Below are 25968 nucleotides of genomic sequence, written 5' to 3'. Positions count from 1 at the left end.
ACGATTTCCTCGTTACGGTTGATTTGCACATGTACATGTCTATTTGCGCGTCGCACCCTGCACTGCCCAGCGATTCCCCAGCTCGAAGATGGACCAACCAATCATGCTGCTGGCGGCTTTCCTGGCACACCGCAGGCCAAGCCCGTCAGCAAATGCGCCTATTCCGTTGGTCTTAAGAACGTGGCGCGCAACAGCGAGCGCAGTTGCCGACTTGCGCCGCTTCAGCGCTTCCTGCTCCAAAATGTTGGTGGGCGTCGTTTGCATGCGTGTTTTTATAATATCAAACGGCTGCGTCACAATTGTCGCCAACGTGCCCGCCAGAATACTGCTCGTGCCCACGACCCACCACTTGCCCGAATTGACCTGCGCGGTGCCATCCAAAACTAGGCGGCTGAGTAGATGCTTTCCGTGCTCGTAAAACGCCAAGTACAAACCCGCATACGGCGCATCGCGCAGCGCCGTGGCAGAGTAGCCGCGGAAAAAGCCGCGAAACCCGGCGTCCCGGTATATGGAGCGCAGCGACGAGCGTACTGTTGGATATGCATCGCGCGCAAAATTGGACGACTCGAACCGCGATTTGACAACGGTGATTGGGTTGAGCACAAATCCTATCGAGACGCGCGCGAATGCTCCGGTCGCCAGGTTTCCAGGCGTGGAGAGCTTGGCGAGCGTCGAGCCAGCCTCAGCATGCTCCGCATGCATAGCGCCTTCGACCGAAAGCCATGGGATCTGCCACACGGCGACAAGCCACCGCAGCTCATGGATGGTGTAAAAGTAGGCAGCGACGCCCGGCACATTTCTGGAGTCAGCGGGACGCAACGTACCGGACAATGGTGGGCGTGGTTCCGCGCCACAGACCCTTCCACCCGTCTTTCTGTGTGATGCCTTGAAATGTACGCACAAGTCGCTGTGTGCGCGTCTCTGTGGGATTGTGTGCCAACGCATGCAGCGGTTCTTGCTGCATGCGCGTTTTCAGCAGGTCGAACGGCTGCAAAATCACGCACGATGTGAATCCCGCAGCGGAACCGACACCGAGTGTCCAGAATGCCGACGCTGCGCTGCGTGTGACGCCTTGCCGCGGCCTTTTTTGCGCTGCATCGCGTGCGTCTTCCCTCATAAGCGCAGAGTTGCCGACGCGCTGCGCCACGTCGGATGCAGCACGTGATCGGTGCCTCGCACTCGCCTGCGCCACGGGTGACTGTCCTAAACGTACCATGTTGTCTTTTGTGTCTACAATGTCGACTCGCGTGGCGATGCGCAGTACGCCGATGTACACTGCGGCGTTATCTATTGCGGCACGTCGTAACCTCAGCATGTCCGCGCGCCGTCTGGGTATTGTCAAAGTGCCGCAGATGGCTGAGTCACTCACGGAGGGTACGCTGAAGGAGTGGAACGTCAAGGTTGGCGACTTTGTGAAAGAGAGTCAGGAGATTGCCACCATAGAGACGGACAAGATTGATATTTCCGTCAATGCGCCTGAATCAGGTACCATAGCTGAGTTTTTCGCCGAGCCGGAGGACACGGTCAAGGTCGGTGAGGACCTGTTGAAGATTACCGAGGGTGATGCACCACCCGAAGGCGCCTCTGCGGGTGAGGAGAAGGAACAGCCGAAGGAAGAAAAGGAGGAGGACGACAAGGAGTCTAAGGAGCCCGAGTCCAAGAAGGAGCCCGAGTCCAAGAAGGAGCCCGAGCCCAAGAAGGAGCCCGAGCCCAAGAAGGAGCCCGAGCCCAAGAAGCCCGAGCCCAAGAAGCCCGAGCCCAAGAAGTCTGAGCCCAAAAAGTCCGAGTCCAAGGAATCCACGCCGTCCATTTCCTCCCCCACTCCCGGTTCGCGCAACGAGAACCGTGTCAAGATGAACCGCATGCGCAAGCGCATTGCCGAGCGCTTGAAAGAGTCACAGAACACCGCGGCGTCACTCACGACGTTTAACGAAATCGACATGACGAACCTGATGGAGTTCCGCAAGCGCAACAAGGACCGTGTATTGAAAGAGACGGGTGTCAAGTTTGGGTTTATGGGCGTCTTTGCCAAGGCATGCGCCAAGGCCCTGGAGGAGATTCCCGCTGCGAACGCGAGCATTGAGGGACCTGCACCTGGCGACGCGATTGTCTACCGCGATTATGTTGACCTGAGCGTCGCTGTGAGCACAGAAAAGGGTCTTGTCACGCCCGTCGTGCGCAATGCAAACGACATGAGCATCCTGCAGATTGAGAATGAAATTGCAAACCTCGGCAAAAAGGCGCGCGACAACAAACTTTCTTTGGAGGACATGTCTGGCGGCACGTTTACTATCTCCAACGGCGGTGTCTTTGGCTCGCTGTTTGGCACGCCGATCCTCAACTTGCCGGGTGCTGCGATTCTTGGTATGCACGCAATCAAGGAGAAGCCCTGGGTTGTGGATGGCAAGGTCGAAGTGCGCCCGATCATGGTCGTTGCTTTGACGTACGACCACAGGATTTTGGACGGCCGCGAGGCTGTTACGTTCCTTGTGCGCCTCAAGGAATACGTTGAGGATTTGCCAACGATGCTTTTGTAAGAGGCAATTGTGTAGCGAACAAAGACTTTTTAGAATACTACTTCAACTTGGTAGAAATTCAGCCATGGGACCCTACCATTACACATCCTGCCATAGCCGCTGCACGAGCAGCGCGACATTATTACTCTGCACCGCAGCGTCACAGAATGCGAGCACATCCGCATCCAAAGGCACCACCGCATCCTGTGCATCGCGTACGTTGAAATGCAATAGCTGTCCGCCCGGCTCGTCAAATTCAAGCACGAGCGCCTCGCCTTCGCCGAGCGATGGCCGCGCCGAGAGGCGCGAAGTTCGCGCGCGTTTCGGCGCAGGTGTGCGCTGTGCATACTCAATCCGCAGCAGCGTCGCGCTCGGTGCGGTAATCGAGCGGATGGCAAGCGCTTCTTGCAAGCTTTCCAAATTGGCTGCGTGTTTTGCACACATGCGCTCGAGCTCCCAATCACGGCCGCGATCGCGGCCCATGCCGAGCTTGGCGTCGTTTGCAAGTTTCTCAGCTGCGCCACGCTCGACCTTGAGCCGTTCAAGTGCCTTGAGCGAATCAGCGAGTTCTTTCTTGGCATGATCGACATCACGCATCGTCTGCGTCGTCTCGTCGTCCAGCGATTGCATGGCGAGAATTTGGTCGTCAGCAACAGTTTCTGCCTCCTGTGTCGTCATTGTTCCATGAACACCTTCTGCGACCTTGATCTTTGCGAGTTCCAGCTCCATATCGGTGATGTGCGAGACAAGGTCACTCGCTTCTGCAGAAGCGCGCTCCAATGCCTGCCATGGCTCTTCCATTTCATCGGCAAGCTGGTCGATTCCGGCGCGCACATCGCGCACCCGCTGTTTTGCATCGACGAGCTGCTGCTTTACACGCTTGCAGTCGTGCTCACGCTGTGCAACATCGGCGGTGGACAGAATTTGCGGCTCCTGGCCGGTCTCTGGATCGTCTTGCAAACCTGCGAGAAAGCGCAGCTTTGTCTCCTGCTCGAGATAAATAAACTTGAGTTTGCGAAAGTAGTCAAGCAGCTGCTCTTCCTCCTCCTCAAGTGCGCCAGGAACATCGCGGTACAAATCCCAGTCGAGCTGGAGCTCCTTGTCCTCGGTGGTGTGTTCTGTGGATGCGTATTCCAGTAATGTATCGCGCAGCGCAAATACACGCAAAGTTGCTTCTTGCCCGACAGATTCCGCGAGCACTGCACGCGTCGAATCCAGCGTATCGCGCAAGACGTCCTCCCCCACGCTGGAACTTTGCCGTGCGTGCATCGTCCAAGCAGCCAGTGTTGCTGTGGAGTCGGTGTTTATAAGCACGTGATAAGCACCAACGCGCTGCGCCGTGCCTTGGCCAACACAGCTTCGGGCGCTGCGTTTGCGGGGTTTGCGTACAGGAGAAGGATGTGGGTGCGCGCACCGCACAGACATACGCAGCCTACATTGCAGCTGCAGGTGCAGAATATGCAAAAAGCGGACGAGCCATGTCCGACGGAGCCGATGCCACTTGCGGCGCATATTCCGCGCGACTGCATTCGGATTCTGCCGCGCTGCGCGGTGTGTGCGTCGCATATACCCCCGTCACACAGTGCACCAAAGCGAATGGAGCATATGCACAAGTGTGCACAGGTGCGTGACATTGCTCCTGCCGCGCTGGTCGCATGCACGGTCCGCGACATCCTTTCCATTCTGCTTGCGGAGCGAGAAGCATGGTATGCGTCGCGCGCAAAACAAACTCTATTTGACACACTCGCTGCAAAACCAGCTGTCCCGAGATGGCGGAGACTGCTGCTTGCGCTGTCGCACGCCATTGGGGAAATGGATGTTGTATGCCCGCCGCGATTGCAAGCGGCGATGCAAGGGCACTGTACAGCGCACAAAACGCTGCAGCGACTGTTGCGCGCAGCGCCGTACGCCTGGGAGCGTGCGTACTTGCCACGCGGACCGTGCACTGCAGCGCCACTGTACGAGGCTGCACATCCGCTGCAAAGTGCACGCAAGCGAAAAGAGCCCTCTTGTTATGTGGGGACAAGCGATGAGGAGGAAATGTAGGCTACGACGTGGCTGGCAGTGTATATACAACAGAGCAGTGCATTCGATACAAAGCAGCCCGGCGTACACACACAGATACAACGCTACAATGGCTATATACGTAGCGTCATGGCTCGTGGAGAAAGCGGCGCAGTGCGTCGGCGCCTTTGGCCGCCATGAGCCGCTTGATTGCGCGCAGCTCTGCGAGCTCATTATGGTATACAAACGCCGGCGGGGGCGCAACCGGAGCGGGATGTGGGGCACAGTCTTCGCCGCACGTAGGGGAGAGCGGCTCGGCGTCACTGGCACGGTACGTCGTGCGCACTGCGCCGTGAAACGGCTGCATATTGGCGTCGAGCGAGGCAGTTGATGCAGCTGCATTCTCTTCGAGCACCGCCGGCGCCCACAGCTCCGGTTCCAAAAGCCGCTCTTTTTCTGCCTTTGGCACGCTCGGCAATTGCAATGCGACGGCGACGAGGCGGTCGAGCGCGGCGCTCGGCGGCGCAGGCAACGGCGCAGGCAACGGCGCCGCGCGCACAACTTCGGCCACCTTGGTATCTGGCACATGCAGCGCGCCTGCTTCGCGCTCCAAGCGTGCACGCTGCCAAAACTCAAGTCGGATCGTCCTTTCTGGGATGCGGTAGTGAATGCTGGCAGAGTGTGGCCCGGCATCTTCCCATGCATCGTCCTCTACGAGCACTTCGACCTCGCCCAGCACGCGGCGCTTCCCCCCCACCTCGTTTTCTGACACACACAGCGGCACATCGACCGTGCGCATCTGATGCACATTCCGGGGGATGCGAAGCTTTGGCTCCGCAAGCTCGCTATGTGCGGGGCAGCGCCAGCGGCGTGTTGCAGACGGCATGCCTGTCAGGGGCGGATCGATGCAATCGAGGTGCCAGTGCAGGCTGCAGAAATCGCAGCTGAGCATCCTGCGCCACTTCTCTGGGCGGTGCCGATCCAGTGCCGTGGATGCAAGTGTGTCGAGTGCGGCGAGTTCCTCCGCGTGCGTCGGCGTACGCTGCGTCCTCGGCACGAGATCGAGCGGGAGTGCCGAGCCGCCGCAGTGGTAGCAGAGCGCCGCGTCGCCGTGTTTGTTGCGCAGCTGGAACGGATCGCGCTCTTCGATGAAGCCGTTCCTATTGAGTTTCAAAGGGCGCAGCGAGCTGCTATCGACATACGCACCGTCCGCGGCGGTCGATACGCCCTTGTAGTAATTCCGGATCTCGGCGGGAAGCGCAAAGATGCTGGGGTTTTCCTGCTCGACATGCTGCAGCAGCACATTAAAGGGCCCGTAACGTTTCGGCATCTTGGCAGGCATACGTTCCCCAAAGCACACACGACAGAACCAGCTATCGTCGGCGTCAGCACGCATTGCGCGCAGATCGTCGCTTTTTGCGTCGGCGCGCTTTTTCGGGAGGAGCGTGCCGTTTGGGAACGGCATCTCGTCCACGTCCAGTGGGGGATTCACACAACAAAAGTGAAAGCTGCGGGGACATCCGTCGCAGCACAGGAATCGACCGTGGCCTTGGCACGTATTGCAGTAGTCGTTATTGAGCTGGCGTGAGTAGTTGCGCAACGTACTGCTTCCAATGCAAGCTCCTCCTCGGCGTCTGCTATCCCCAGCGACGCAAGGTCTGCAAGTGCGCCGCGGGGCCAAATGTCTCTTGTGGGCGCTGGCGCTGGCGCCGGTGCGGCACGCGTGCCTTTTGCAAAGCGTCGTCCGCCGCGTCCTTTCAGTATTTTTTGCGTGCCGCCCTCGCTGCGCGAGCGCCGCTTTGCGCTGCTCTCCAAGGGCGTCTGCACGCCGTTTGGCACACTTGCGCCGGTATTCACGCCAGGGTACGGTGGCATGTCGCGCGGCGACGGCAAAATTTCTGTGCGCGGCGCGTTGGCCGCCGCCGGCAGCGCGCGCGGCTGCTGCTGCTCGGGTGCGTCTACATGCTCCCTACCTGCTGCGCTCTGCGGTTGCGCCGCTTGCACTTCATCGGCGTCTTCACGCGCCACGTCCATACGGCGTGGGAGAAAAATGCATTCGGCCGGCGGGCAGCGACGTTTTATGGAAATCCCACGCGCGGCGCGGCGCGCGCAGCTTGAATGCCGCGCGCGGGCCGTGCTGTGGGCTTGCTATCGGGCGCGTGTACAAGAGTCCACGGGGGCAGGACAAGACGCAGGCGCTGTGCTGCAGCGAGGACGCTGTCGTTGCTGCATGGGCGCCGCGCAAGAAGCGCAAGAAACTCGGCGTCCCACGCCTGCTGCGCCTTTGGGATCGCATCGCGCGCGCTGTAGGCATCGAGGAACGTTGGCAGTGGGTCGGCAGGGCGTGCATGCAGCACATGCAGCTGTGCACGCGAGAGCGAGAGGAGCGCAGCAAACAATGGCGCGGAGGGCGCGTCCATCGGCGCTTCTGCTCCCTGCGCTTTCGCGTACACTGCGAGTGCTCTTCTGACTTGCGCGCCCACACAGCGTGCTGCGGCGCGTGCATGAAGAGGAGCGAAGAATGACCCACGCATGTCCACGAGCTTTGCACAGAGGCGCAAGAGGAAGGACTGTGCAGGCAGTGCGTGCGCCGACGCTGCCGCTGCATCGAGATCGGCAGCGACAGTGTCCCACGCGCGGGCCAGCGCTTCTGTAGAGGCGTGTGCCTCCATGGCGTGCAGTCGCGCCTCTAGTAGATCTACACACCGCGCGAGTTCTGCCGTGCCCCACGCCGGCGCGTCTAGCGGCGCGTCTAGCGGCGGGTCCTCCATGTGCCGAACCGCTTCGCCGAGGACCGCACGAAATGTTGTGGTGAGCTGTGCAAGTGCAGAGGCGAGCAGGCGCTCAGTTTGGGTATCGAGGAGTGTACCGAGTTCCGTGCACAGCGCCGCGGCATGCGGCGTATCGCTGTGGAGAAGATGGCGCGCGGCAGCGATCGTATCCAACTCGTCTGTGTGCTGTACGAGCGGCGCGAGAATGGCGAGGATTGCGGCTCGCGCAGATTCGCACCATGCATCCGACTGCCGCGCAATCTCCGACGCGCTGGGCAGAGAATAGGCCGGTGCATACGCGCGCAGCGTGTGTGGAAGGTGCACGAGCAGCGGCGCACAATCCGGCGGCACGATTGCATGCAGCAGCGGCATTCCCAGCTGGAAGAACGCGGTGGTATTGTCGTGTGTGTGCTGCCACGCCGCGAGCATCGTCGCGAGTGGGCTCGCCTTGTTGCCACGTGATGAGAAGAGGCTGTGTACTATGGCGAGCGTGTCGCAGAAGAGGGACAGCGCGCGCTGAAGCGCAGGAACGAGGCGCGGCGCCGAGTCGCGCTGCAGGAATGCGAGGCGTTCGGCGAGGTACAGCGCAAGGATCTCCTGCTCGCCAAGCGCGATGAGTACCGCAAGTAGTTCCAGCACATGACCCGCGTCTCCTTCGCCGAGGTGCGATGCTGCGCGCTGGGTGAGTGTGCGTCGTGGGTCGTGGAACGCAGCGTCTGGGCGCGTTTGCGGCGTGTCGCGGAAAACGACGGCGGCGCGCTCGGCCATTGCCACCGTCCATGCAGCATGCACGAATGCGCCGCGCTGCATTGTGCGCTGTACAATCTCCGGCGCGGAGGCAAGGAGCAGCGTACACGCTGCTGCGCCGTACGGTAAACTCGACGGTGCATTTGGCCCGCGGATGGCGGCGGCATGGCGCGCTGCGTGCGTTTCGTAGTGCGCCTGTAGCTGCGGTATGCGGCGCAGCACATGCTGCAGCGCAATGATGCTTTTTTGCATATCTACCACTGTGCGTGCGACGCCGAGGAGCTCGCCATAGTGATCGCCAACGAGTGCACGCACAGTGTGCTGTTTCTCCTTCGCGCCGCGGCTATGGTTAGTGGGAGCAAACGTACGAAAGTTCGGAGGCGTATGCCTCGATGTCACGCACGCTCTTGCGTGTAAAGAGCGCGTCGGCTTCCTCCGCCGCGCGCGCCGTGTCGGCCATGCGGGAGACGGCGCAAAAGCAAGCGGCGGTGTGCAGCGGTGTGCAGGTGCCAAGCGGTACTTCCTAGGAGCGCGAGACTACATATTTCCCAGATCTGCGACGCTACATGATCCCACAGCACGAATCTGGGTAAGCGCGTGTGCATACGTACTTTGCTGCGGTTAGTTGGCGTGTGTCACGTACCTTGCGAGCCGACTTGTAAAACATCTTGCTTTGCTGGCTGAGCGACCCGCTCTTTTCCACGAGCTTATCGAGGTCCTCGCCTCGCTGGAGCACAGAGTCGATGGTATTGTGCTGCGGTTAGTAGACCCTATACACACCAAGACAATCTTGGTATCGTCCAGCTCCTGCTGTACACGCAAAATGGCATCCGCCTGGCGGGGATCCTGGTAGCGCGCGAGCGATTCCTGCGCCTGAGGAAACTCGCTGCTCCGCAGAATTCCCTCGCCCTTGGCCGGCACGCCGCCGTTCAAGAGCACCTGGTTTACCTGTCCCTGCCACTTGGCTTTCGGCACCTTCACGATAAACTCGTCCAGGAGCTTGTTTAGCAGGGAATATGCGACGCGCACGGGGTACTCGCTGTCCGAGACCAGCACGCCGGTAACGCCGTCGACGGCCGGGCGTGCGTGCACATGCGCAGTAAAGTTGTTCTCTTGGATCGACTGGCGCTGCGTCGGCGAGGTCCGCTCCGCGACCGTCTGTGGTCAGCTGCATGTGTGCACGCACCTTGCCCATGAACGCCATCATATCCTGGACAGTGCTGCGCTGGATCCAGGAGAAAGAGTTTAAGTCCCACGCACTGATCAGCGGCACGGCGGACTGGCCCGCCTGGCTCGCAAAAATAACCACACTAACTGAAATTAGCACTTGGGCACCTACAGAGTTTCCTGTCGTCAGTCTTTCTTTGCGCACGCACATATCGTCGAGGGAGTGGCTGCACACCCCCGATCCACGATGGCTTCCCTACTCGGCCGTCCTCCACAATTCCGAGCACGCACTTAGTCATCGTAGGCCGCGTTCCCTGCCCGTGCCGGTCTGTGCTCCTCATACCATGGGGCGTGCATTGCAGCGTTTTTTGTCCCAATCGGGCATCGCGCTCATTTCCACATTTGCTGCGATCATTGCATACTTGGCCTTGGAGGTGTACAGCCGTCGCAGAGTGACGCACATGCTCTCGCACTCGGTGCGCCCAGCGCTCCCTCCCTTTTGGGTGCGGGGCATGGATGGGGAGAATGCGCCGCAGTGCATGGCGATGCGCGGGGACCCCACGCCCGACCCCAAAGCGTTCCCATACAGCGACGAGCTTGCTTCGCGCGTGCAAATAACCAAGTTCTGCGAGGACGTCAAAATCGATACGACCCTCGACGTCGCGCTCCTTGCCTGCGACCCCGGCCGTGCTGAATGGGACATTGTGTTTGGCCCCGCCAAGTCGCCCGAGTATCGCGGCGCGCTGTGGTTCCTGGACTACCAAGCATCAAACTCACCTACTCCCCAGCTGCTTCCCATTGACGACTTTCCCGACGACCGCAGCTTCCACCCGCTGGGCATCAACGTTCATGCCACCTCGCAGGACACTGCGCGCATCTTTGTCGTGAACAACGCGGCCGTCGTGTCGACGATCGAGGTGTTTGACATGGACCGCACCGACGACGGATGGCGCGGCAGATTTGTGCGCACCATCTTCACGCCCGTCGGCACCTACGGCGCCGACGCCGTATGGCCCATTGACGCGAACCGCATCCTGGTATCAAACATGCACGTGTACTTCCATCGCGTCTCGCCGTACGACGCGACTGTGGAGATGGTCCGCGGCGTCTTTGGCTCCTGGGCCGCACGCTGGTTTGAGCGCAACCATGTGGACGGCCAGTTTCCCAGTTATGTAAGTTTCTCGGAGGATCTGATCGGCTCTGGCTGGGTCTCGCACATTGCGTTTGACGACGAGATCGCTGCGCACGATGGGTACGACTGGCGCGCCGCCGAGGCAGGTACCGAGACCGAGCTCGTCGTCAGTGGCATCAAGTTTGCCAACGGCATCCAGCTCACCCCCGACAAGAAGCATCTTGTCCTCGGCGAAACGGGCATGGCCGCCGTCCTCCTCTACCCTGTCCTCTCCGAGAACCCCACATGGGAACGCGCTGAGCGCCTGGGCAAGGCACTCGTGCTGCCTGTGCCCTTCTTGGCGGACAATGTCTTCCTCACACCCCCCCAGAACGACGCAGACGTGCTTCCTGAAGACCCCCTCCAGGGCTACTCGATTCTCACTGCGGGCCATCCTTCGGCGCTCGACATGGAAGAATCGCTGAAAGGGAACGGAACCGCCCCCAGCTGGGTCGTCCAGATCTACTACGACCCTGCCCAGCCCAAGGACCAAGCGCCCGCGCCCGCAAACGAATTGGGCTTCACCCCAGCGCACAATTTTACCGTGCAGTCTCTGCTGATAACCAAGGGTGCCAACACGCCCGATGCTCCTTCTGTAGCTTCTTCTTCTGGCGTCTCGTGGGATCCCACGTACCGAGGCCGCGGCACGTTTATGGTCGCTGGCCTGTACTCGGACGACCCCCTGATCTGCCGGGGGATGCATACATAGCCAGGTTGTTGTAGGTAGAACGGTTTTCTATTGTACACTATGACGCCGAGTACGGCGACTCGGGCTCGAGCATCGCCTTGATCTGCGCATCTTGGCGGCGGTACTGCTTGTCTGCAATCAGCGCCTCGTAGCCAGGCGTTTTGGACGGGGAAATGGCTCCTTCGCTCGGCGAGGTCGATGCGCCGGCCTCTGGCTCCGGCTCGCTCTTGGCATTCAGCACGTCGACCAGCGCGCGGATCCAGGGGTGGTTGCGGAGCTCAACGGCAGTAGGGCGCTTGTGCGGGTCGATAGTCAAACATTCGCGCAGGAAATCAATGCCAGGCGCACTCAGCTGGCCTTCGTCTGGCAGCGGCGGGTGCTGTTTAGCCATGCCAATGTGGAACATGATCGCCCACTCATTGTCCAGCTGGCTCCATGGCCGCGAGCCCGTAGCACACTCGAGCAGTACACACCCCAAGCTCCACACATCCATCGCGCCGTGCCTGCCGCTCTGCTCGCCTTTGATCACTTCTGGGCTCATGTACATGGGCGTTCCTTGCAGGCTTTGGCCAGCGCGCACACCACCGGGCGCTGCGTTCCATCCCGGTATGCGACTTCGCTGCAGCGTGCGCGAGCTGGTAGAAAGCACCTTTGCAGCGCCAAAGTCGACAAACTTAATTACGCCCATGTGGTCGAGCAGGATATTCTCTGGCTTAATGTCGCGGTGGACGACGCCCTTGGCATGGAGGTACATGAGTCCATCGAGCATCTGCAGTGCATAAACCTGCAAAATCATCTCGTCCTCGAATCTGCCGTGCTCGAGAAGCTGTGCAAGGCTGCCGCCCTGGCAGTACTCTTCAAATATATACACCTTGTCGCGGTGGACTTCGATGCCATAGTACTCAACAATGTTGGGGTGGCGCAGCATTTCCATCGCATTCATCTCGTCGTGAATCTGCTTGTAGAGGTTCGGTGTAGAGCTCAGCTCCTGGAACCGGATCTCTTTGACGGCCATCAGGCCACCAGAATCGAGGTTGACCGCAAGGTACACTGTGCCAAACGTGCCGCTGCCAATGAAGCGCCCTTGCTGCCAGCGTATCTGGACACCCTTGGACGCGAGCATCTGGAGCCCTTGGTCCTCGAGTCGCGTATCGTCCAGAACACGGCCGACGAGGCGGAGCTCGGCGAGCGCGGCATGGCGCGCTTCCTCCTGTGCCTGCGTGCGTGCAAAGCGCCGCGCAGAGGCACTCGACGTGCTGGGTTCTTCCGGGGTGTGCTGTTCCTGTTCCTGTACCTTTGCAGCGCCGTCGTGCTGCTCCTCCTGCAGACGCGCCGCATTCGTGCGCGCGCCAAGAATGTCAAAGTGCGAGATGAGGAGCGCCATGCAGCTGGACACCTTAGTTTTGAGCATGTGGAACTCTTTCTCGGTAAGCAGGAAAATATTGTCGCCGTTGGTGATGGTCATGGCATTTTCGAGCGCGGCGACTGCCCACTTAAATGTGCGCTGTTCGGTTGGCTCGCAGTCGTCGCAGATGAACGTGATCCATTCCACGGCGAGCCGCGCCAAAGCCTGTGAGATTTGGCGGCGCAGCCGGAAAGACTCGATGTAGGTCAGCGCACGGGCGCCTTGGTCGACGGCGATGCCAAAGCATGTATGCACCAGCTCGTCGCAGCTGGCGCGGTCCAAGGCAGTAATTTTGTGGCGCATCGCGACCATGCGCTGGCGGATCAACGGGACGGAATGCACGAGCGTGTCGGTGAGGACGTAGCCCCCCTTGTCCATCATTTTCAGCTCGTGCTGGATCATGCTCAAGTGCGCCATGCGTTCGTACACCGTGGCCAGCGGAAAGGCGGAGTGGTGCCCGCTTACGGCGCGCGTTCCGTGGGGAGCAAAGCGCCAGACAAAATTGCGCTTGCACTGCTCCAGTCTCTCGTGCGGGCCGTCGGCAACGAGGCGCAGGCGCTGGTCCTTGAGCGAGACGTTGATGTAGGGAAGAGGGAGAGTCATTACCTTGCCCGTCCACAGGAACGGATCGCGCGGCGACAAGAGCAAAAGGTAGTGTGTCGTTCGCCATCGCTCCGTCGGGCTCTCTGGCGAGTGGGTGCTTGCCTCGCCGCGCGACTGGCGGATGCACTTGAACAAGAGGTCGTGGATCATGTACGGCTTGTTGTGCAGGCTCGGCTCGGCCAAGATGTACACGCCGTGCTCCTCAAAGCTGCCCGTGTACACGAGGAAGTAGTCTGCCTTGAGAAGCGTTTGCATAAAAGTGCTTAGGTCGTACGCGCCGCGCTCACGCAGCGAGCGTAAATCGTACTCGGCGGCGTTCTCGAGGCGGCCGCGCACCTTGCGTGCAAAGCCAAGCAGCTTTCTGCTGCGCACACGCTCGCTGTTAAACACGCCGTGCACCGTGCGCGTGGTTTCTTGCACGCTGCGCTGCGGTGTGCCGGGCTGCGGCGGCTGCAACTCGCGCTGGAACGGTGCAATGATCCGTGCAAACAGTCGGTTGGTCATGCGCGCTGTTTTATGCGCGACAATCGTGTCGCCGCCGGGGATGACCGACACGGCGGAGCAGAAAAAGTCCCACTCTGGCTCGAGCATGTCGATTTCTTTCGACTGCATGTTGCTTTTCAGGCGGAAATGCAAGAGGCGGAAGAAGAAGTGAAGCGCGGAGCATACTGTCGCGTCGAACGCATCGTCTGACTCCAGCGGCAAGTCCCAGCCGCGGTACTGCTCCGGGACGGTATTGCACATATACTGCTTCTTCATGCGGCACGCCAGCGCAATGGTCGCGCGCAAATCATCGGAAAGCGACTCGACGAGGAGCAAGCTCGGCTCGCGCAGCTTGTCCGAGTACTCGAGGCGCTGCTGAAGCGCGCCTTTGGCAAGCCACATGGGAAACTGGATGAGCGGCAGGACATCGCGCTCGAAAGACGGCAACTGCATCGCCTCGAACTGTGTGTGGAAAGCACGGAGGGTGCCGTTGGCTTTGAGCACAAGCCTGTTGAGCGAGTGCAGCGTGCGTGGCTCAAACGTCTCGTGCAGGTTCGCTTCGCGGAAGACGCTTTCGAAAAAGAGCGCTTCGCGCACGAGCTCCCCGCCCATGTTCGCGCGCTGTTTGCTCCCGAGCTCTTTAAACGAGCCGCTCCACTGCGCAAGCAGATGGCCTTGTTCGCGCAGCGAGCGCGTGGTGTTGAACCACGCGTACAGCGCCTCCAGCTTGTGCTGCAAATGCGGCGCAGCCCAATCGGGAAACTCGTGCAAGAGGACACGACGTGCGGGAAAGAGCGCGTCGAGGGTATCGACGCGCTCCAGCAGCGCAGACACTTGGCCCATCGTCCGCTCCGCCGCATCGGGCTCTGTACTTCCGTCGGCTTTGTACGCGAGGATATCCTGCACCAGTGCGGGAACGAGCATCGCACGCAGCGCCTTGACCTCTCTCTCTTCGCGCTCTGCGCGGTCGTGCAGCGCAGCATCGCCGTACTGCACGGCGCGTATGTTGAGCCATAGCTGGTACATAAACTCGCGCGGCGACGACCTGTCTGCGGACGCAATCCGCTTCGTTTCCGAGCTCAGCACCTCGCTCTCCAGCATGGAACGCAGCATCGTCTGCCACTCCATGCGCTTCTTTGGGTCGTCGTCGAACTCGAGCAGCGAGTGCTCGGCTTGTGGCGTGGTGAGCTGTGCAGGCGTCGCTACAGGTAGATCGTTCTCACCACGCTGTGCAAAGTAGCTGGGCGTTTCCTGCGGCACGTCCGCATCGTTCGCTACACGCGCAGCACGCATGCTCGAGCGCAGCCCCCGCTCACTCGCCCGTGCTGGCAGCATGCTACCAAGCGGCACGGTGCGGTATTGGATCGGGATGTCAGAACGTGGATCGGGGGTGCATCGGCGCGGCGGTTGTCTTCTCTTTGCATGTACTGGCCGTATGCCAATGCGCGACGGCTCACCACGGCGCCGGCGGGCATAGCGCTTGCACACAGCGCCATCCACATAGCACCAACACGCGATGGTGCATACTGGCTGGCGCTGACTCCCACTGCGCTCCTTGTGTGGTCCGGCCGGCCGTGCGAGCTGCTCGCAGCCCTCGAGCGCAGCGCACAGAGCATTGCGCAGCACGGGGAAAACGTCTGGGCGGACTGGAACTATGATACGAACGCTATTGTGGTGCATACTGATAAAAATGTGCTGCTTTTTTACGACGTCGTCGCTACAGAGCAGGGCGTGTACATGTACGGCGATAGCAGCTATACGCCCGCAACAGCCTCACTTGAGGCCGCGTTTCAGTACGGTACAGGCGAGTCTATGCGGCGTGCACTGCAGGGTGTGCAGCTTGTTTTTCACAGCGCCCTGCAAGTCGATCCCGGAATTACAAGCGTCGCCGTGCTCGAGGATGGGCTGCTGCTTGCGACGCGCGCGCCGCCCGCGGTCCAGTTCCTTGGGTGGCCAGGGAGCGAGCTTGCACCAAGCCCAACAACGCTCCTCTCTTCCTTGCCGTGGGTTGCGGAGGGCGCCGTGACAGATGTGGTGTATTCGCGCGCGATGGGCATGTTTGTATGGCGTACGCCCACACATGCCTATGTAGCAGCAATGGACGAGCATGTGTGGTCTGGCACGCAGTTCTGGGACGATGCTAGTGCGCCTCCGTGTGCGCTCTCGGTCAATGCACGTTTCAGCCTCCTCGCGCTCGGCCTCGAGGACGGGCGCGTGGTGTTGTTCGAGTTCCAGAGCATTGCTGAAAAGCCCGCGCATTCCCATACGCTTGCGCTTGCACAAAAAACGGGCAAAGTACTGAGCCTTGCGTGGACGCCAGATGGGTACGCGCTTTTTGTGGGCTTCGAGCGCGGCCTGTCTGTTTGGAGCACGTTTGGCCACCTTCTTTACCACAGCTTCCGCGAGGATTGGGACACTGCGACACGCACCTTTCGCGACGCATTTATGTTTGGCGTGCGCTCTGCATTTTGGGGCCCGGGAGGCACGGAGCTGTTTGTGGTGTCGACGTCTGCAGAGAGCGATGCGCTCGTCTACTGCATTCCGTTTGTGAAATCCGCCAGTGCGACGCAAATGGTGCCTGACCAGGCGAGTGTTGCACTCGCCTTGAGCGACGACAGTGTATTTATCTACCGCGGGAGCGAGCAGCGCGAGAGCAGCTTGATCGCGCCCGAGAACGATGCGTGGCGGCATGTGCCGCTCCCTGCTGCGTACCTCACCGTGCACTGGCCGATTCGCTACGCGACGCTTTCGAGCGACGGCCGTTTCGTCGCGATTGCTGGGCGCCAGGGCCTCGCGCATTTCAGTTGTGCGTCGGGGCGCTGGAAGCTGTACGAAAGTGCCGCGCAAGAGCAGAGCTTTTTTGTGCGCGGCGGCATGCTCTGGTTCCAGCATGTGCTCATCGCTGCATGCGACTGCGACGGCGAAGTCCAGCTGCGGCTCTACTCACGCGACCAGCCGCTTTCGAATGCACACCTGCTTGATCTCGTCGTGCTTCCCGCAAGTGTCGTGGTCTGTGCGTCGTTTGATACCAGTTTGCTCGTGTACACGACGGACAATACTCTGTACCACTACCTGGTCACGCCTACCAAAGAACACATTCGCCTCAAGCTCGCAGGAAGCATCTCCTTCGACGGGATTGTCGGCGAACCTGCGCGTGTGCGCGCCATGAGCTGGATGATCCCACCGACGCAGCAGACCCTCGGCAATCCAGCCGACGACTTGCGCGTCGCGAGCATCATTTTTCTTATCGACGGCAAGCTCGTGCTCTTGCAGCCGTCGCTTGCAGACGAGGAAAGTCTCAGCTACGACCTGCAAATTCTGCACCACCAAACCGAGATCTACTGGACGAATCTGCAAGGACGCGGGCCACTGCACAACTCGCTGTGGGGCTACGACGGGCACAGTCTGGCCGTTTGGCCGGACGTGCTCACCATGCTGCAGTCGGGGCAATTTGCCTCGAGCGCCGCGCTGTCGCTGCACATGTATCCTGTATGTATCCTCCTTGCCTACGGCGTCGTGCTCGGCGCCGAAGCGTGCGCCAGCGTGCGCCGCACGCTGGATACTGTCACGTTTCGCCAGCGTATCCAAACAGCCCTCTTTCTCGACCAGCTCCTGCGTGTATACCTCGACGAACGCAGCGTTGAAGAAGCTGTGGAGATTGCCGCGCCGTTTCGCCACCTCGGCTACTTTGCGCATGCACTCGAGCGCCTCTTGCACGCGGCGCTCGAAGAGGAGGCTGACCGTGCAGAGCCCAATCCACACGCTTTGCAAAACATTGTCCATTTCCTCGACCACTATCCCCAGTCGCTCGCTGTGATTGTGCGCGCCGCGCGAAAAACCGAGGCTGCGCGCTGGCCGTACCTGTTCCGCGTGGTGGGGCGCCCACAGACGCTGCTGCGCCACGCACTCGAAGCTGGAGACTGGGACACTGCTCGGATATACCTGCTGATCGTGCATGAGCTGGAGGACGAGGAAACAGCGGTGCAGCTCAACGCCGCCGTCCTGCATCAGCTCGAGTCGCACAGGGCGTGGGACGCGCTCAAAGAGCTGCTTAGCTTTTTGCGCTCTGTCGACGACGACGGAAGCATGCTGCACGTCTCGCTGCAGGCCGCGAGCCCTTTCTTGGAGCTGGGCTCGCCGCTCTTGGGCGGCGCGGCGTGCGCGTCGTTGCGCACGCCGCCGCGCACGCCTTCTCAAACACGCTCAACGCCGCCACTGCCCCTTATGCACTCTGTACATACTTTGCATCAAGCAGCGCGGCGGGCGTCCATGACACTCTCGCCATCGGCCATGCCCATGGTCCATGCCAATGGCCGGATCGTCATGGGCACGCCCGGGCACAGTGCCTCGCCGCGTCCGTAGCCTCGGCATCGGGTAGTAGATCGGGCCTTTTTTCCCGCCATGACGGGCAAGCAGCGCGCGCAAAAGCGCACGAAAAAAACGCGCTCGTCCCTTGCTGCGCAGCTGGGCGAGGGCGCGGGAGAGCGTGCAGCACGGATCAAGCTCGGTGTTGCAGGACTTCCTGCGGTACGGTCCAAATCCGCACAGCGGCGCCAAAAACAGCGCGAGCGCGAGCAGCTCGCGGGAAACCAAGCAGGGCTGCGGGATTTGCACGACGCGGTGGACCAGGTCGAGTCGGACCATATGCAAGCGCCGCGCGCACCGCTGCCATCCACGCTGACCAAAAAAGTGCAGCGTGCCGTACTGTATGTACCCAGATTGCTAACGGTAGCGCACGAGAGCGGCAGCGGCAGCCGTACATCCTGTCGGACTTGCACCAGAGTGCGCAGCCATTCGCGGCACTACGGACACACGCGCGAAATACCCTAAGCATGCGGCGCAAACCAAACGCAAAAGACGAATTGAAATAGCACAACGCTCATTTGCGTACATAATCTACAGCCGCGCGCAACTCTTCCAGGACTGTCAGTAAGATCACCGTCTGTGGCGCGAGACGCATCCAGGAAGGCAGCCAGCCGCGGAAGAGGAACAAAGATCCTTCCTGGCGCACAGACATGCCAAGATTATGCAGCCAGTTGGAATTTCTGCGCGCGTTCATCATTCGCGCACGGATCACGTCTGCTGGCGAACAAATGGTCGTGGCGACCGTACCGGCGAGGAGTGAAGAGCACAAATAGTGTGGCAGCCCCCCCTGCACGAACCAACCCGAGCTTTTGAGCAGTTCCTTGAAAAAGTCGTACGATGCGAGCTGCGACGAGTTCATAAGCATTGCTCGCGCGACGTTCGGTGTGATGCCACGAAACAGAGTCTTTACACTCTCTTCGCGGACAATCCGCACGACACCGTCGAGTGCGCCTGTGTAGCGAAACTGCTGATCTGGTGGGCGGTACATATCGCTGGTCATGCGGACAAGCACGACGTCGGCAGGATTCCCTGCAATGCCGCCGGCTACGCCAGCGAGCCCTGCAGCACCAATCGTCTGCCATATCGTGACGGGGCCGTAGGTGCCCTGGCGGAGCATGTACCCTTTGATCTCTTCGTACGCGGCAAATCTGATATAAGCGGCCGAGATACGTACCTTGTCAGACTATACGTCATTTGTCGGCATATACTTGCCGAGAGGCCGATATACAGTCCCCGCACCCCTTCTTTTTGTAGCGTATCGCGCAGCAGCGCAAATACCGTCGTCTTTTGCGGCGAATTTTGCATGCGCAGCTTCACTAAATCAAGCGGGTGCGTAAAGCACACCGCAATACTCGCTGCAACACCGCCAAGCCAGAACGGATAGTGCTTGGTATCGGTGCTTTGCTGCCCGGCGGAGCGCTGTGCCTGCTGTGCCTGCTGTGCCTGCTGCGCACCGCACCCGGCACTCATGGTAGCAAGGCGGACCGCGTGGAGGAAGCAAACCAAGGCTATGACTAAACGGGCGCGACGCCACGTACCTTGTGCAACGATGTAGGTGCGGGTGTGGTTGCTGACCGCAGGAATGTTGCTGTGCAGTCGGATGAGGTCGTGAGTGTGACACTGCACAAGCGTGTCCCTCACATTCTGCATCTCTATGTCCTGCCGTTTCTCTTTTTGTACCCATTGCTTGCGTATGCGTACTATTTCAAGTACGACGAATGGATTCGCTCCGAGGAGTGGTCTTTCGTGTTTAGCGTCGCGCTCGTGAGTATCAATGCGCTCACTTTTCTTGTCACGCGCTGGAGCATCCATGCACGCACGCGGATCACAGCGTCGAACGTGCAGAGTATTGAGTTGGCCGATATCGTGCGTGTCCTTCCGCACCCACACAAAGGCGACGGCGAGATCGTGGCGCTGGAGTGTGTGAGGCGCGAAGGCGAGCAGCCCGAGTACTCATTTGTGTACCAGGCGGACAAGTACGTTCTCGCGTACCCCGACTCCAAAGCGCCCGTCACGGCCATCACTGCGTCCCCAGACATTCGCGTTCCTACCTTCCGCCGCCTCTTGTACCCAGCCGACGTCCAGCCGCCCATGGGCCACTTTATGAGCAGCAAAGGGCTCAGTAGAGAGGGTGTGGTTGCCGCACGCAAGATGTACGGCGACAATGTGCTCGAGATTCCCGTGCCGCGCTTTTTCGATCTGTTTGCCGAGCATGCCGTCGCGCCGTTTTTCGTCTTTCAGATATTCTGCGTAGGCCTGTGGATGCTCGACGAGTATTGGTACTCCTCCCTTTTTTCTCTCTTTGCTCTGGTTGCGTTTGAGTGCACGGTTGTGTTCCAGCGCCAGCGCACGCTCAACGAATTTCGCACCATGTCTATCCAGCCGTACACTGTGCAGGTGTATCGCGACGGAACGTGGCAGGAGACGAACACGTCGAATCTGCTGCCGGGCGACCTGATGAGTGTCACACGCACCAAGCAGGACTCTGCCCTCCCATGCGACGTCCTCCTCTTGTCTGGCAGCGCGATTGTGAACGAAGCGATGCTCTCGGGTGAGAGCACGCCCCTCTTGAAAGAATGCGTGGCACAGCGCGATGCCAACGACACGCTGGATGACAAGAGCGCCGATCGGCTGCACTGCCTATTTGGCGGCACCAAAGCGCTGCAAGTCTCCGCGGGCGATGGCATCCAAGGCGTCGCTTCTCCGCCGGACCACGGTGCGCTTGCCGTGGTGCTCCGCACTGGCTTTGGCACTACCCAAGGCCGCCTTATCCGTCTTATGGTTTTTACCAATGAAAACCGTGTCACCGCCAACAACTGGGAGAGTTTCGTTTTTATCGCTTTTCTGCTCGTGTTTGCCGTCGCGGCGAGTGCGTATGTGTGGGTGAATGGGGTAAAGATGGAGCGTCCCAAAGGCAAGCTCCTCCTTGACTGTGTCCTGATCATCACCTCTGTCGTCCCGCCCGAGCTGCCCATGGAGCTGTCCATGGCGGTGAACGCATCGCTTGTTGCGCTTGGAAAACACGCCATCTTCTGCACCGAGCCGTTCCGCATTCCGTTTGCAGGGCGCGTTGACGTGTGCTGCTTTGACAAGACAGGCACCATTACCGGGGAGGATCTCCAGGTCCAAGGCGTGGTCGGCGGCGAGCTCAAAAACCCCGACGCCGCCATTCCCGACACGCTCGAAGTTGCGTCGCACGCCTCGCCCAACACAGTCCTTGCCATTGCTTCCGCCCACGCCCTCGTCATTGTCGACGCGGACATCGTCGGTGATCCCATGGAGCGCCGCGCGGTCGAAGCGATTGGCTGGACGGTAGAGAAAGGCGACAAGGTGGTTCCGGGCGAACATGCGCCGCTTCCTTCGAGCAGCGCCGTCCATATCCGCCTCCGTTTCCACTTTTCCTCTGCGCTGAAACGCATGTCGGCGGTGAGCGAAGTGAAGCTGGGCAGCTCGAAGAAATTCATGTTTGGAAGCGTCAAAGGCGCACCCGAAACGCTGAAACCCATGTTTACTTCTTTGCCGCCCAACTACGACGCAATGTACCGCCAATACACGCGCCGTGGTAGTCGTGTGATTGCGCTTGGGTACAAGCACCTGCCGAACCTGACTCCAGACGCGCTCCGCAACCTCAAGCGCGAAGACGTCGAGTCATCGCTCATTTTTGCCGGCTTCCTCGTCCTTCACTGCCCGCTTAAACCCGACGCCGTCGACTCGCTCCGCCAGCTCAACGACTCTGCCCACCGCTGTGTGATGATCACCGGCGACAATGCCTTGACGGCGGTGCATGTCGCGGAAGAAGTCGACATTGTCGTGCGCGATGCCGTCATTCTGGACAAGCGCGAAGGAGGCGACAAGCACGATCTTGTGTGGCGCCGCACCGACGACGAGATTATTCGCGACCAAGTGCTCGACGCGCCATTGCACCGCCACCTGTTTGACGAGTTTGACGTGTGCATTACCGGCCCTGCTCTGCGTTTGTACGAAGACAAGCCAGAAGCGCTCGCGGAGCTCATCCAGAACGCCTCTGTCTACGCACGCGTGTCGCCCAGCCAAAAAGAGCTTATTCTGAGCGTGCTCAAGCGCCACAACTACATCACGCTCATGGCCGGCGACGGTACCAACGACGTGGGCGCACTCAAGATGGCCAATATCGGTATCGCGCTTCTCGACGGCACTGTGGAAGACTTGAAAAAGATTGCGATGCACCAGAACAACGAGCGGCAGAAGAAGCTGTACGAGGCGCAGCTCGGCCTTTCGGCGCGCTTCGGCCAGCCGCCGCCGCCCGTGCCTGCTGCGCTGAAGGGAGCCTATCCGCAGCTCGAAGAGGCGCGCGCCAAGGCGCTGCAGGAAATGACGGCGCGCCGCGCAACAAACCCCATGGCGCGTTTCGACCTCTCCACCATCACGTCGTCGATGAGCAGCCTCGAGGAAGAGGAAGACGGCCCACCGCAGATTCGTTTGGGCGATGCGAGTGTCGCTGCGCCGTTTACGAGCAAGCTCTCCAGTGTCGGTTCGATTTGCGCCATTATCCGCCAAGGTCGGTGCACGCTGGTGGCCACCATCCAAATGTACAAGATTCTCGCGCTCAACTGCCTCATCCAGGCGTACGCACTGAGTGTCTTGTACCTGGATGGGATCAAGATGGGCGATAAGCAAATGACGGTGAGCGGCGTGCTTGTCTCGGCCTGCTTTTACTGCATCAGCCGCGGCAGGCCCATCGACCGACTCGCGCCGGAGCGGCCTGTGAGCAACATTATCAACGTCTACGTCTTTGGCTCCATTCTTACCCAGACGGCGCTGCACATTGCCACCATGCTTTTTATCCAGCGTCTCACGCTCCGCTACGAGGCGCCCGGCGATATTGATTTGGAGGCTACCTTCACGCCGACGCTGCTCAACACCGGTGTCTTTTTGCTCAGTCTCTCGCAGACCATGTCGACCTTTACGGTAAACTATATCGGGCGTCCATGGCGCGAGAGCATTTCGGAAAACAAGGTGCTGTACTATGGGCTTTTGGGTACCTGCGCGATTGCCTACCTCGGCGTCTTGGAAGTCGTGCCGGAGCTCAACGAGTGGCTCGCGCTAAGCAAGCTGCCATTTGAGTACCAGCTCTACCTCGTTGGAACGATGCTACTGGACATTGGAGGCTCCTACATCGCAGAGCTGTTTTGGAAGCAGTTTGCCGACGTCGAGCCCAAGCACATGGTCCGTGTCGGCCAGCAGCACCGCGCCGCAAAGCTGCGCAGGCTCGGTGGAGTGCCTGCAGACAAAAAAGAAGCGTAGTCATCTATTTTGTAGAAAGTCGTTTTGCAGCACTAGCTATACACTCCTAAATTACAGCGCAGAAAGTCCTTCTTCCTCGGCGGGGTTTGCAAATGGATGGGCGAGCAGCGCATCGGCTGTGGGGCGCTGCTGGAAATCAATTTCAAAGATGGCCCGTAGAAAAGCAATGGCGGACACGGATACATCTTCTGGAATCTCTGGCGGCTTGCCCATCCCAATTTTGAACAGCGCCTGCATCTGGTCCAAGTTGGCCCATGGGTGCTCGGCAGTGAGCATCTCTACCACCAAACACCCCACACTCCAGATGTCGGCCTTGGGTGTGTACATCGTTTGCTTCACCACCTCGGGCGCCATCCAATACACACTCCCTTGCAAAGCATCGCGATTTCCTGTCGCATTCAGCAAACCGCTCTCAACCTTTTTGCTGATGCCAAAGTCGGAGATTTTCACGCCGCCCTTGTTGTCCACGAGGATGTTGGCGCCTTTGATGTCGCGGTGGACAATCTCGCGCGCGTGCAAGAAACTGAGTCCTTGCAGAATTTGGCGGATGAAATTCTGAACGAGTTGTTCCTCAAACGGGCCGTAATTGCGGAGCAAGGATACCACCGAGCCGCCCGGGACGTACTCGAGAAAAATATTGAGGAATTCGCCGTCGGGGAAGGAGTCGAGGTAGTGTACAATGTTGGGGTGCTGGATGGTCTTGAGGAGCGTGATTTCGGATTCCAAAGACTCGACCATGAGCTTGCGCCGTTTGGTGGTCTCCTCCTCGTTCGTCGGGAGCTCGACTTGCTTCACAGCCATCAGCATGCCCGTTTTTGCGTTCATGCCGAGAAATACATTGCCGTAGGAACCGGCGCCGATCAACGCGCCTTTGTGCCAGCGCATCCGCGGCACCTCTTCTACGCGCATGCTGCTTTTCACAGGGCGCAGCGGTACGTCGCGTTTGGGCGGTGCTGTCGGTGCACAAAACGCGGGCGACACTGCGCTTGCCGTGCGCAGCGACGAGCTCAGCGGGACGGGCATGCCGTCCTGGTCGACCTTGCTAGATTCCCCCTTGTCTGCCGCGAGTGCGTTGCGCTCCTCCAGATCGAGAGTGATTTCGTCGACAGTGACAAGGCTCGCACGATCATCATCTTTTGCAGTGTCGCGGTACGGAAAGAAGGTTTCCGTCGTTGACGTCAAGACCACTGCCGGAGCGCTTTGCGGCGGCGGCACCGATGCTGTGGGCAGCGCGCGTATTGTCGCGCGCGCTCCTTCGTGCGCGCGATCTGCATATCTTTCCTTGCGCTTGATCGAGCCCTGCGAGTGGCGCTGCAGCTCGCAGCTGTCCGTTTTTGGGAAATACTCGGCAAGGTGCGAACTAATCAGCTCCGACGGAGGGCGCTGGCCGAAAAAGTTGCGCACCTTGCGCCGCACTGTCACGACCGGCAGCAGGGGCTCGGATGCAGCGACGGCGGTACGGGCGGTGTGCAGCAGGTGGACGGGCAGCAATGCTTGCGACGCATTGTCCACGCCCAAGCCAGAAAGAATGCTCACAGTAGAAGCGCGTTTTGTCACGCCGCCCGTATCAAAGTGCTCTGCGAAATCCAGCAAGAGGCCGTGCTGGGTGACGGGCAAAAATGTGTGCGGCGCACGGCACACCGTCAAAAGCTCATTCTCCGACAACATTTTTGGCTTCCCATCCATCCCATTCATCGCAATTGCCCACGGCTGCGTATAGGTTGGCAGACCAGCCTCCTCGATCCCAAACGCTTGCAATATCCGTGCAAGAATGTCGCTTGGATCACAACTGTCCCCGACATCAACTACGTGGTGCGCGCCGTCGCGCATGACAAATTTGATCAGCGGGCGGCGCATGGATTTCACCGAGCTGGGCGTGCAAGGCGTCAATGGATCGCCGCGCGAGTCAGAGTCCGACCCGCTCCCGTTGCGCCGCAGATTGTACGGCGCGCTGATGGCAGCCACACGCTGTTTCGCAGCGGCGCTCGCGGCAAAAGCACCGCGGCCGACCGAGTATCCTACCTGGCTCGAGGCGCTATTCGCCGTTGCGGGCCGGCGGTGCTTTGGCTGCATCGCCGTGCTTGGCGTGCCAATGTAGCTGCTCGTGTTTGTGCCGCTGCTGCCTGGGCGTGCGCGCGGAGAAATACCCGTGGCTGTATTGGGACGCCGGGAAGTGGGGTGCGGCTTGGAAAACGCAGGGCTCTTGGGCGAGAGCAGAAACGTGCCGTCGGGCATGCAAGTCGGTGTGCGCACAGACGGGCTGTGGTCTGCATGCCGCGCGTGCTCGTCGGCGCCGTTTGCATCGCCGTAGCGCCCGCCAAATAAGTTCAACGGCGATAGTTTCGGGCCGCCTAGCATTGACTTGCTTGACGCGGCGCGGGCGGGCATTTGGGCAGCTTGCGAAACGCTAGGACTGCGCCGCGATAGTGTCCGGACAGCGGCAAGGAGACGCAAACGGTCGCCCATGCTGCTCATTCCCATCTCCTTCAGTACGGGCTGGTCCAACTGCAAGAGCACGGTGCCGTCAATGTCGTTGTTCTGAAAGATTTGCGCATGCTGAGATAGATTATTCACGCAAAGCCATTGAGAGACATCCTGAACCGACCAATGCGATACATCCGTCTCCATACTGCAGCGCAGCGTAGTGCAGCGTAGCGCAGTGCGCTAGAGTTGAATCCGATCGAGATTGATTTTGGCCGACCGTGCGCTAAAAAGCGCAGGTCGTTCTCTAGTCGATGCACCTACCAAAGCCCTGATCTGCAGGA

The 25968-nt window shown here is 60.1% G+C and overlaps 13 protein-coding genes across 13 annotated transcripts; 5 read left to right on the top strand and 8 right to left on the bottom strand.

Moving 5' to 3' along the window:
* Positions 1–39: 39 nt before the first annotated feature.
* MVES1_003955 (uncharacterized protein) lies at positions 40–1117 on the bottom strand (the record flags this gene model as incomplete). The annotated part of the gene is made up of 2 exons (XM_056208765.1): positions 40–799; positions 825–1117. The coding sequence occupies 2 exons, from the start codon at positions 1115–1117 to the stop codon at positions 40–42; spliced, it is 1053 nt and encodes a 350-aa protein (XP_056064740.1).
* A 196-nt stretch (positions 1118–1313) lies between these two features.
* Positions 1314–2537, top strand: KGD2 (dihydrolipoyllysine-residue succinyltransferase; the record flags this gene model as incomplete). The annotated part of the gene is made up of 1 exon (XM_056208764.1): positions 1314–2537. One exon carries the CDS (start codon positions 1314–1316, stop codon positions 2535–2537), a length of 1224 nt encoding a protein of 407 aa, XP_056064739.1.
* A 78-nt stretch (positions 2538–2615) lies between these two features.
* MVES1_003953 (uncharacterized protein) lies at positions 2616–3785 on the bottom strand (the record flags this gene model as incomplete). The annotated part of the gene is made up of 1 exon (XM_056208763.1): positions 2616–3785. The coding sequence occupies one exon, from the start codon at positions 3783–3785 to the stop codon at positions 2616–2618; it is 1170 nt and encodes a 389-aa protein (XP_056064738.1).
* Positions 3786–4668: 883 nt separating this feature from the next.
* Positions 4669–6554, bottom strand: MVES1_003952 (uncharacterized protein; the record flags this gene model as incomplete). The annotated part of the gene is made up of 2 exons (XM_056208762.1): positions 4669–6099; positions 6126–6554. 2 exons carry the CDS (start codon positions 6552–6554, stop codon positions 4669–4671), a joined length of 1860 nt encoding a protein of 619 aa, XP_056064737.1.
* Positions 6555–6598: 44 nt separating this feature from the next.
* On the bottom strand, positions 6599–8498 carry MVES1_003951 (uncharacterized protein; the record flags this gene model as incomplete). The annotated part of the gene is made up of 2 exons (XM_056208761.1): positions 6599–8381; positions 8407–8498. 2 exons carry the CDS (start codon positions 8496–8498, stop codon positions 6599–6601), a joined length of 1875 nt encoding a protein of 624 aa, XP_056064736.1.
* A 77-nt stretch (positions 8499–8575) lies between these two features.
* YKT6 (palmitoyltransferase) lies at positions 8576–9416 on the bottom strand (the record flags this gene model as incomplete). The annotated part of the gene is made up of 4 exons (XM_056208760.1): positions 8576–8653; positions 8682–8792; positions 8819–9196; positions 9225–9416. The coding sequence occupies 4 exons, from the start codon at positions 9414–9416 to the stop codon at positions 8576–8578; spliced, it is 759 nt and encodes a 252-aa protein (XP_056064735.1).
* A 133-nt stretch (positions 9417–9549) lies between these two features.
* Positions 9550–11085, top strand: MVES1_003949 (uncharacterized protein; the record flags this gene model as incomplete). The annotated part of the gene is made up of 1 exon (XM_056208759.1): positions 9550–11085. One exon carries the CDS (start codon positions 9550–9552, stop codon positions 11083–11085), a length of 1536 nt encoding a protein of 511 aa, XP_056064734.1.
* A 37-nt stretch (positions 11086–11122) lies between these two features.
* SSK2 (mitogen-activated protein kinase kinase kinase) lies at positions 11123–14848 on the bottom strand (the record flags this gene model as incomplete). Its single annotated transcript, XM_056208758.1, has 1 exon — positions 11123–14848. The coding sequence occupies one exon, from the start codon at positions 14846–14848 to the stop codon at positions 11123–11125; it is 3726 nt and encodes a 1241-aa protein (XP_056064733.1).
* Positions 14849–14977: 129 nt separating this feature from the next.
* RIC1 (WD40 repeat protein) lies at positions 14978–17917 on the top strand (the record flags this gene model as incomplete). The annotated part of the gene is made up of 1 exon (XM_056208757.1): positions 14978–17917. The coding sequence occupies one exon, from the start codon at positions 14978–14980 to the stop codon at positions 17915–17917; it is 2940 nt and encodes a 979-aa protein (XP_056064732.1).
* Positions 17918–17956: 39 nt separating this feature from the next.
* Positions 17957–18385, top strand: MVES1_003946 (uncharacterized protein; the record flags this gene model as incomplete). Its single annotated transcript, XM_056208756.1, has 3 exons — positions 17957–18261; positions 18288–18311; positions 18337–18385. 3 exons carry the CDS (start codon positions 17957–17959, stop codon positions 18383–18385), a joined length of 378 nt encoding a protein of 125 aa, XP_056064731.1.
* Positions 18386–18434: 49 nt separating this feature from the next.
* On the bottom strand, positions 18435–19390 carry MVES1_003945 (uncharacterized protein; the record flags this gene model as incomplete). The annotated part of the gene is made up of 2 exons (XM_056208755.1): positions 18435–19068; positions 19095–19390. The coding sequence occupies 2 exons, from the start codon at positions 19388–19390 to the stop codon at positions 18435–18437; spliced, it is 930 nt and encodes a 309-aa protein (XP_056064730.1).
* Positions 19391–19430: 40 nt separating this feature from the next.
* Positions 19431–23203, top strand: SPF1 (putative cation-transporting ATPase 1; the record flags this gene model as incomplete). Its single annotated transcript, XM_056208754.1, has 2 exons — positions 19431–19471; positions 19501–23203. The coding sequence occupies 2 exons, from the start codon at positions 19431–19433 to the stop codon at positions 23201–23203; spliced, it is 3744 nt and encodes a 1247-aa protein (XP_056064729.1).
* Positions 23204–23254: 51 nt separating this feature from the next.
* Positions 23255–25831, bottom strand: STE11 (mitogen-activated protein kinase kinase kinase; the record flags this gene model as incomplete). Its single annotated transcript, XM_056208753.1, has 1 exon — positions 23255–25831. One exon carries the CDS (start codon positions 25829–25831, stop codon positions 23255–23257), a length of 2577 nt encoding a protein of 858 aa, XP_056064728.1.
* Positions 25832–25968: the final 137 nt, after the last annotated feature.

The sequence above is a fragment of the Malassezia vespertilionis genome, chromosome 9 (assembly GCF_029542925.1).
Source record: "Malassezia vespertilionis chromosome 9, complete sequence".
Taxonomy (NCBI): domain Eukaryota; kingdom Fungi; phylum Basidiomycota; class Malasseziomycetes; order Malasseziales; family Malasseziaceae; genus Malassezia; species Malassezia vespertilionis.
Note: the sequence above shows the minus strand (reverse complement) of the source record. Positions and strands in the feature narration are given on the sequence as shown.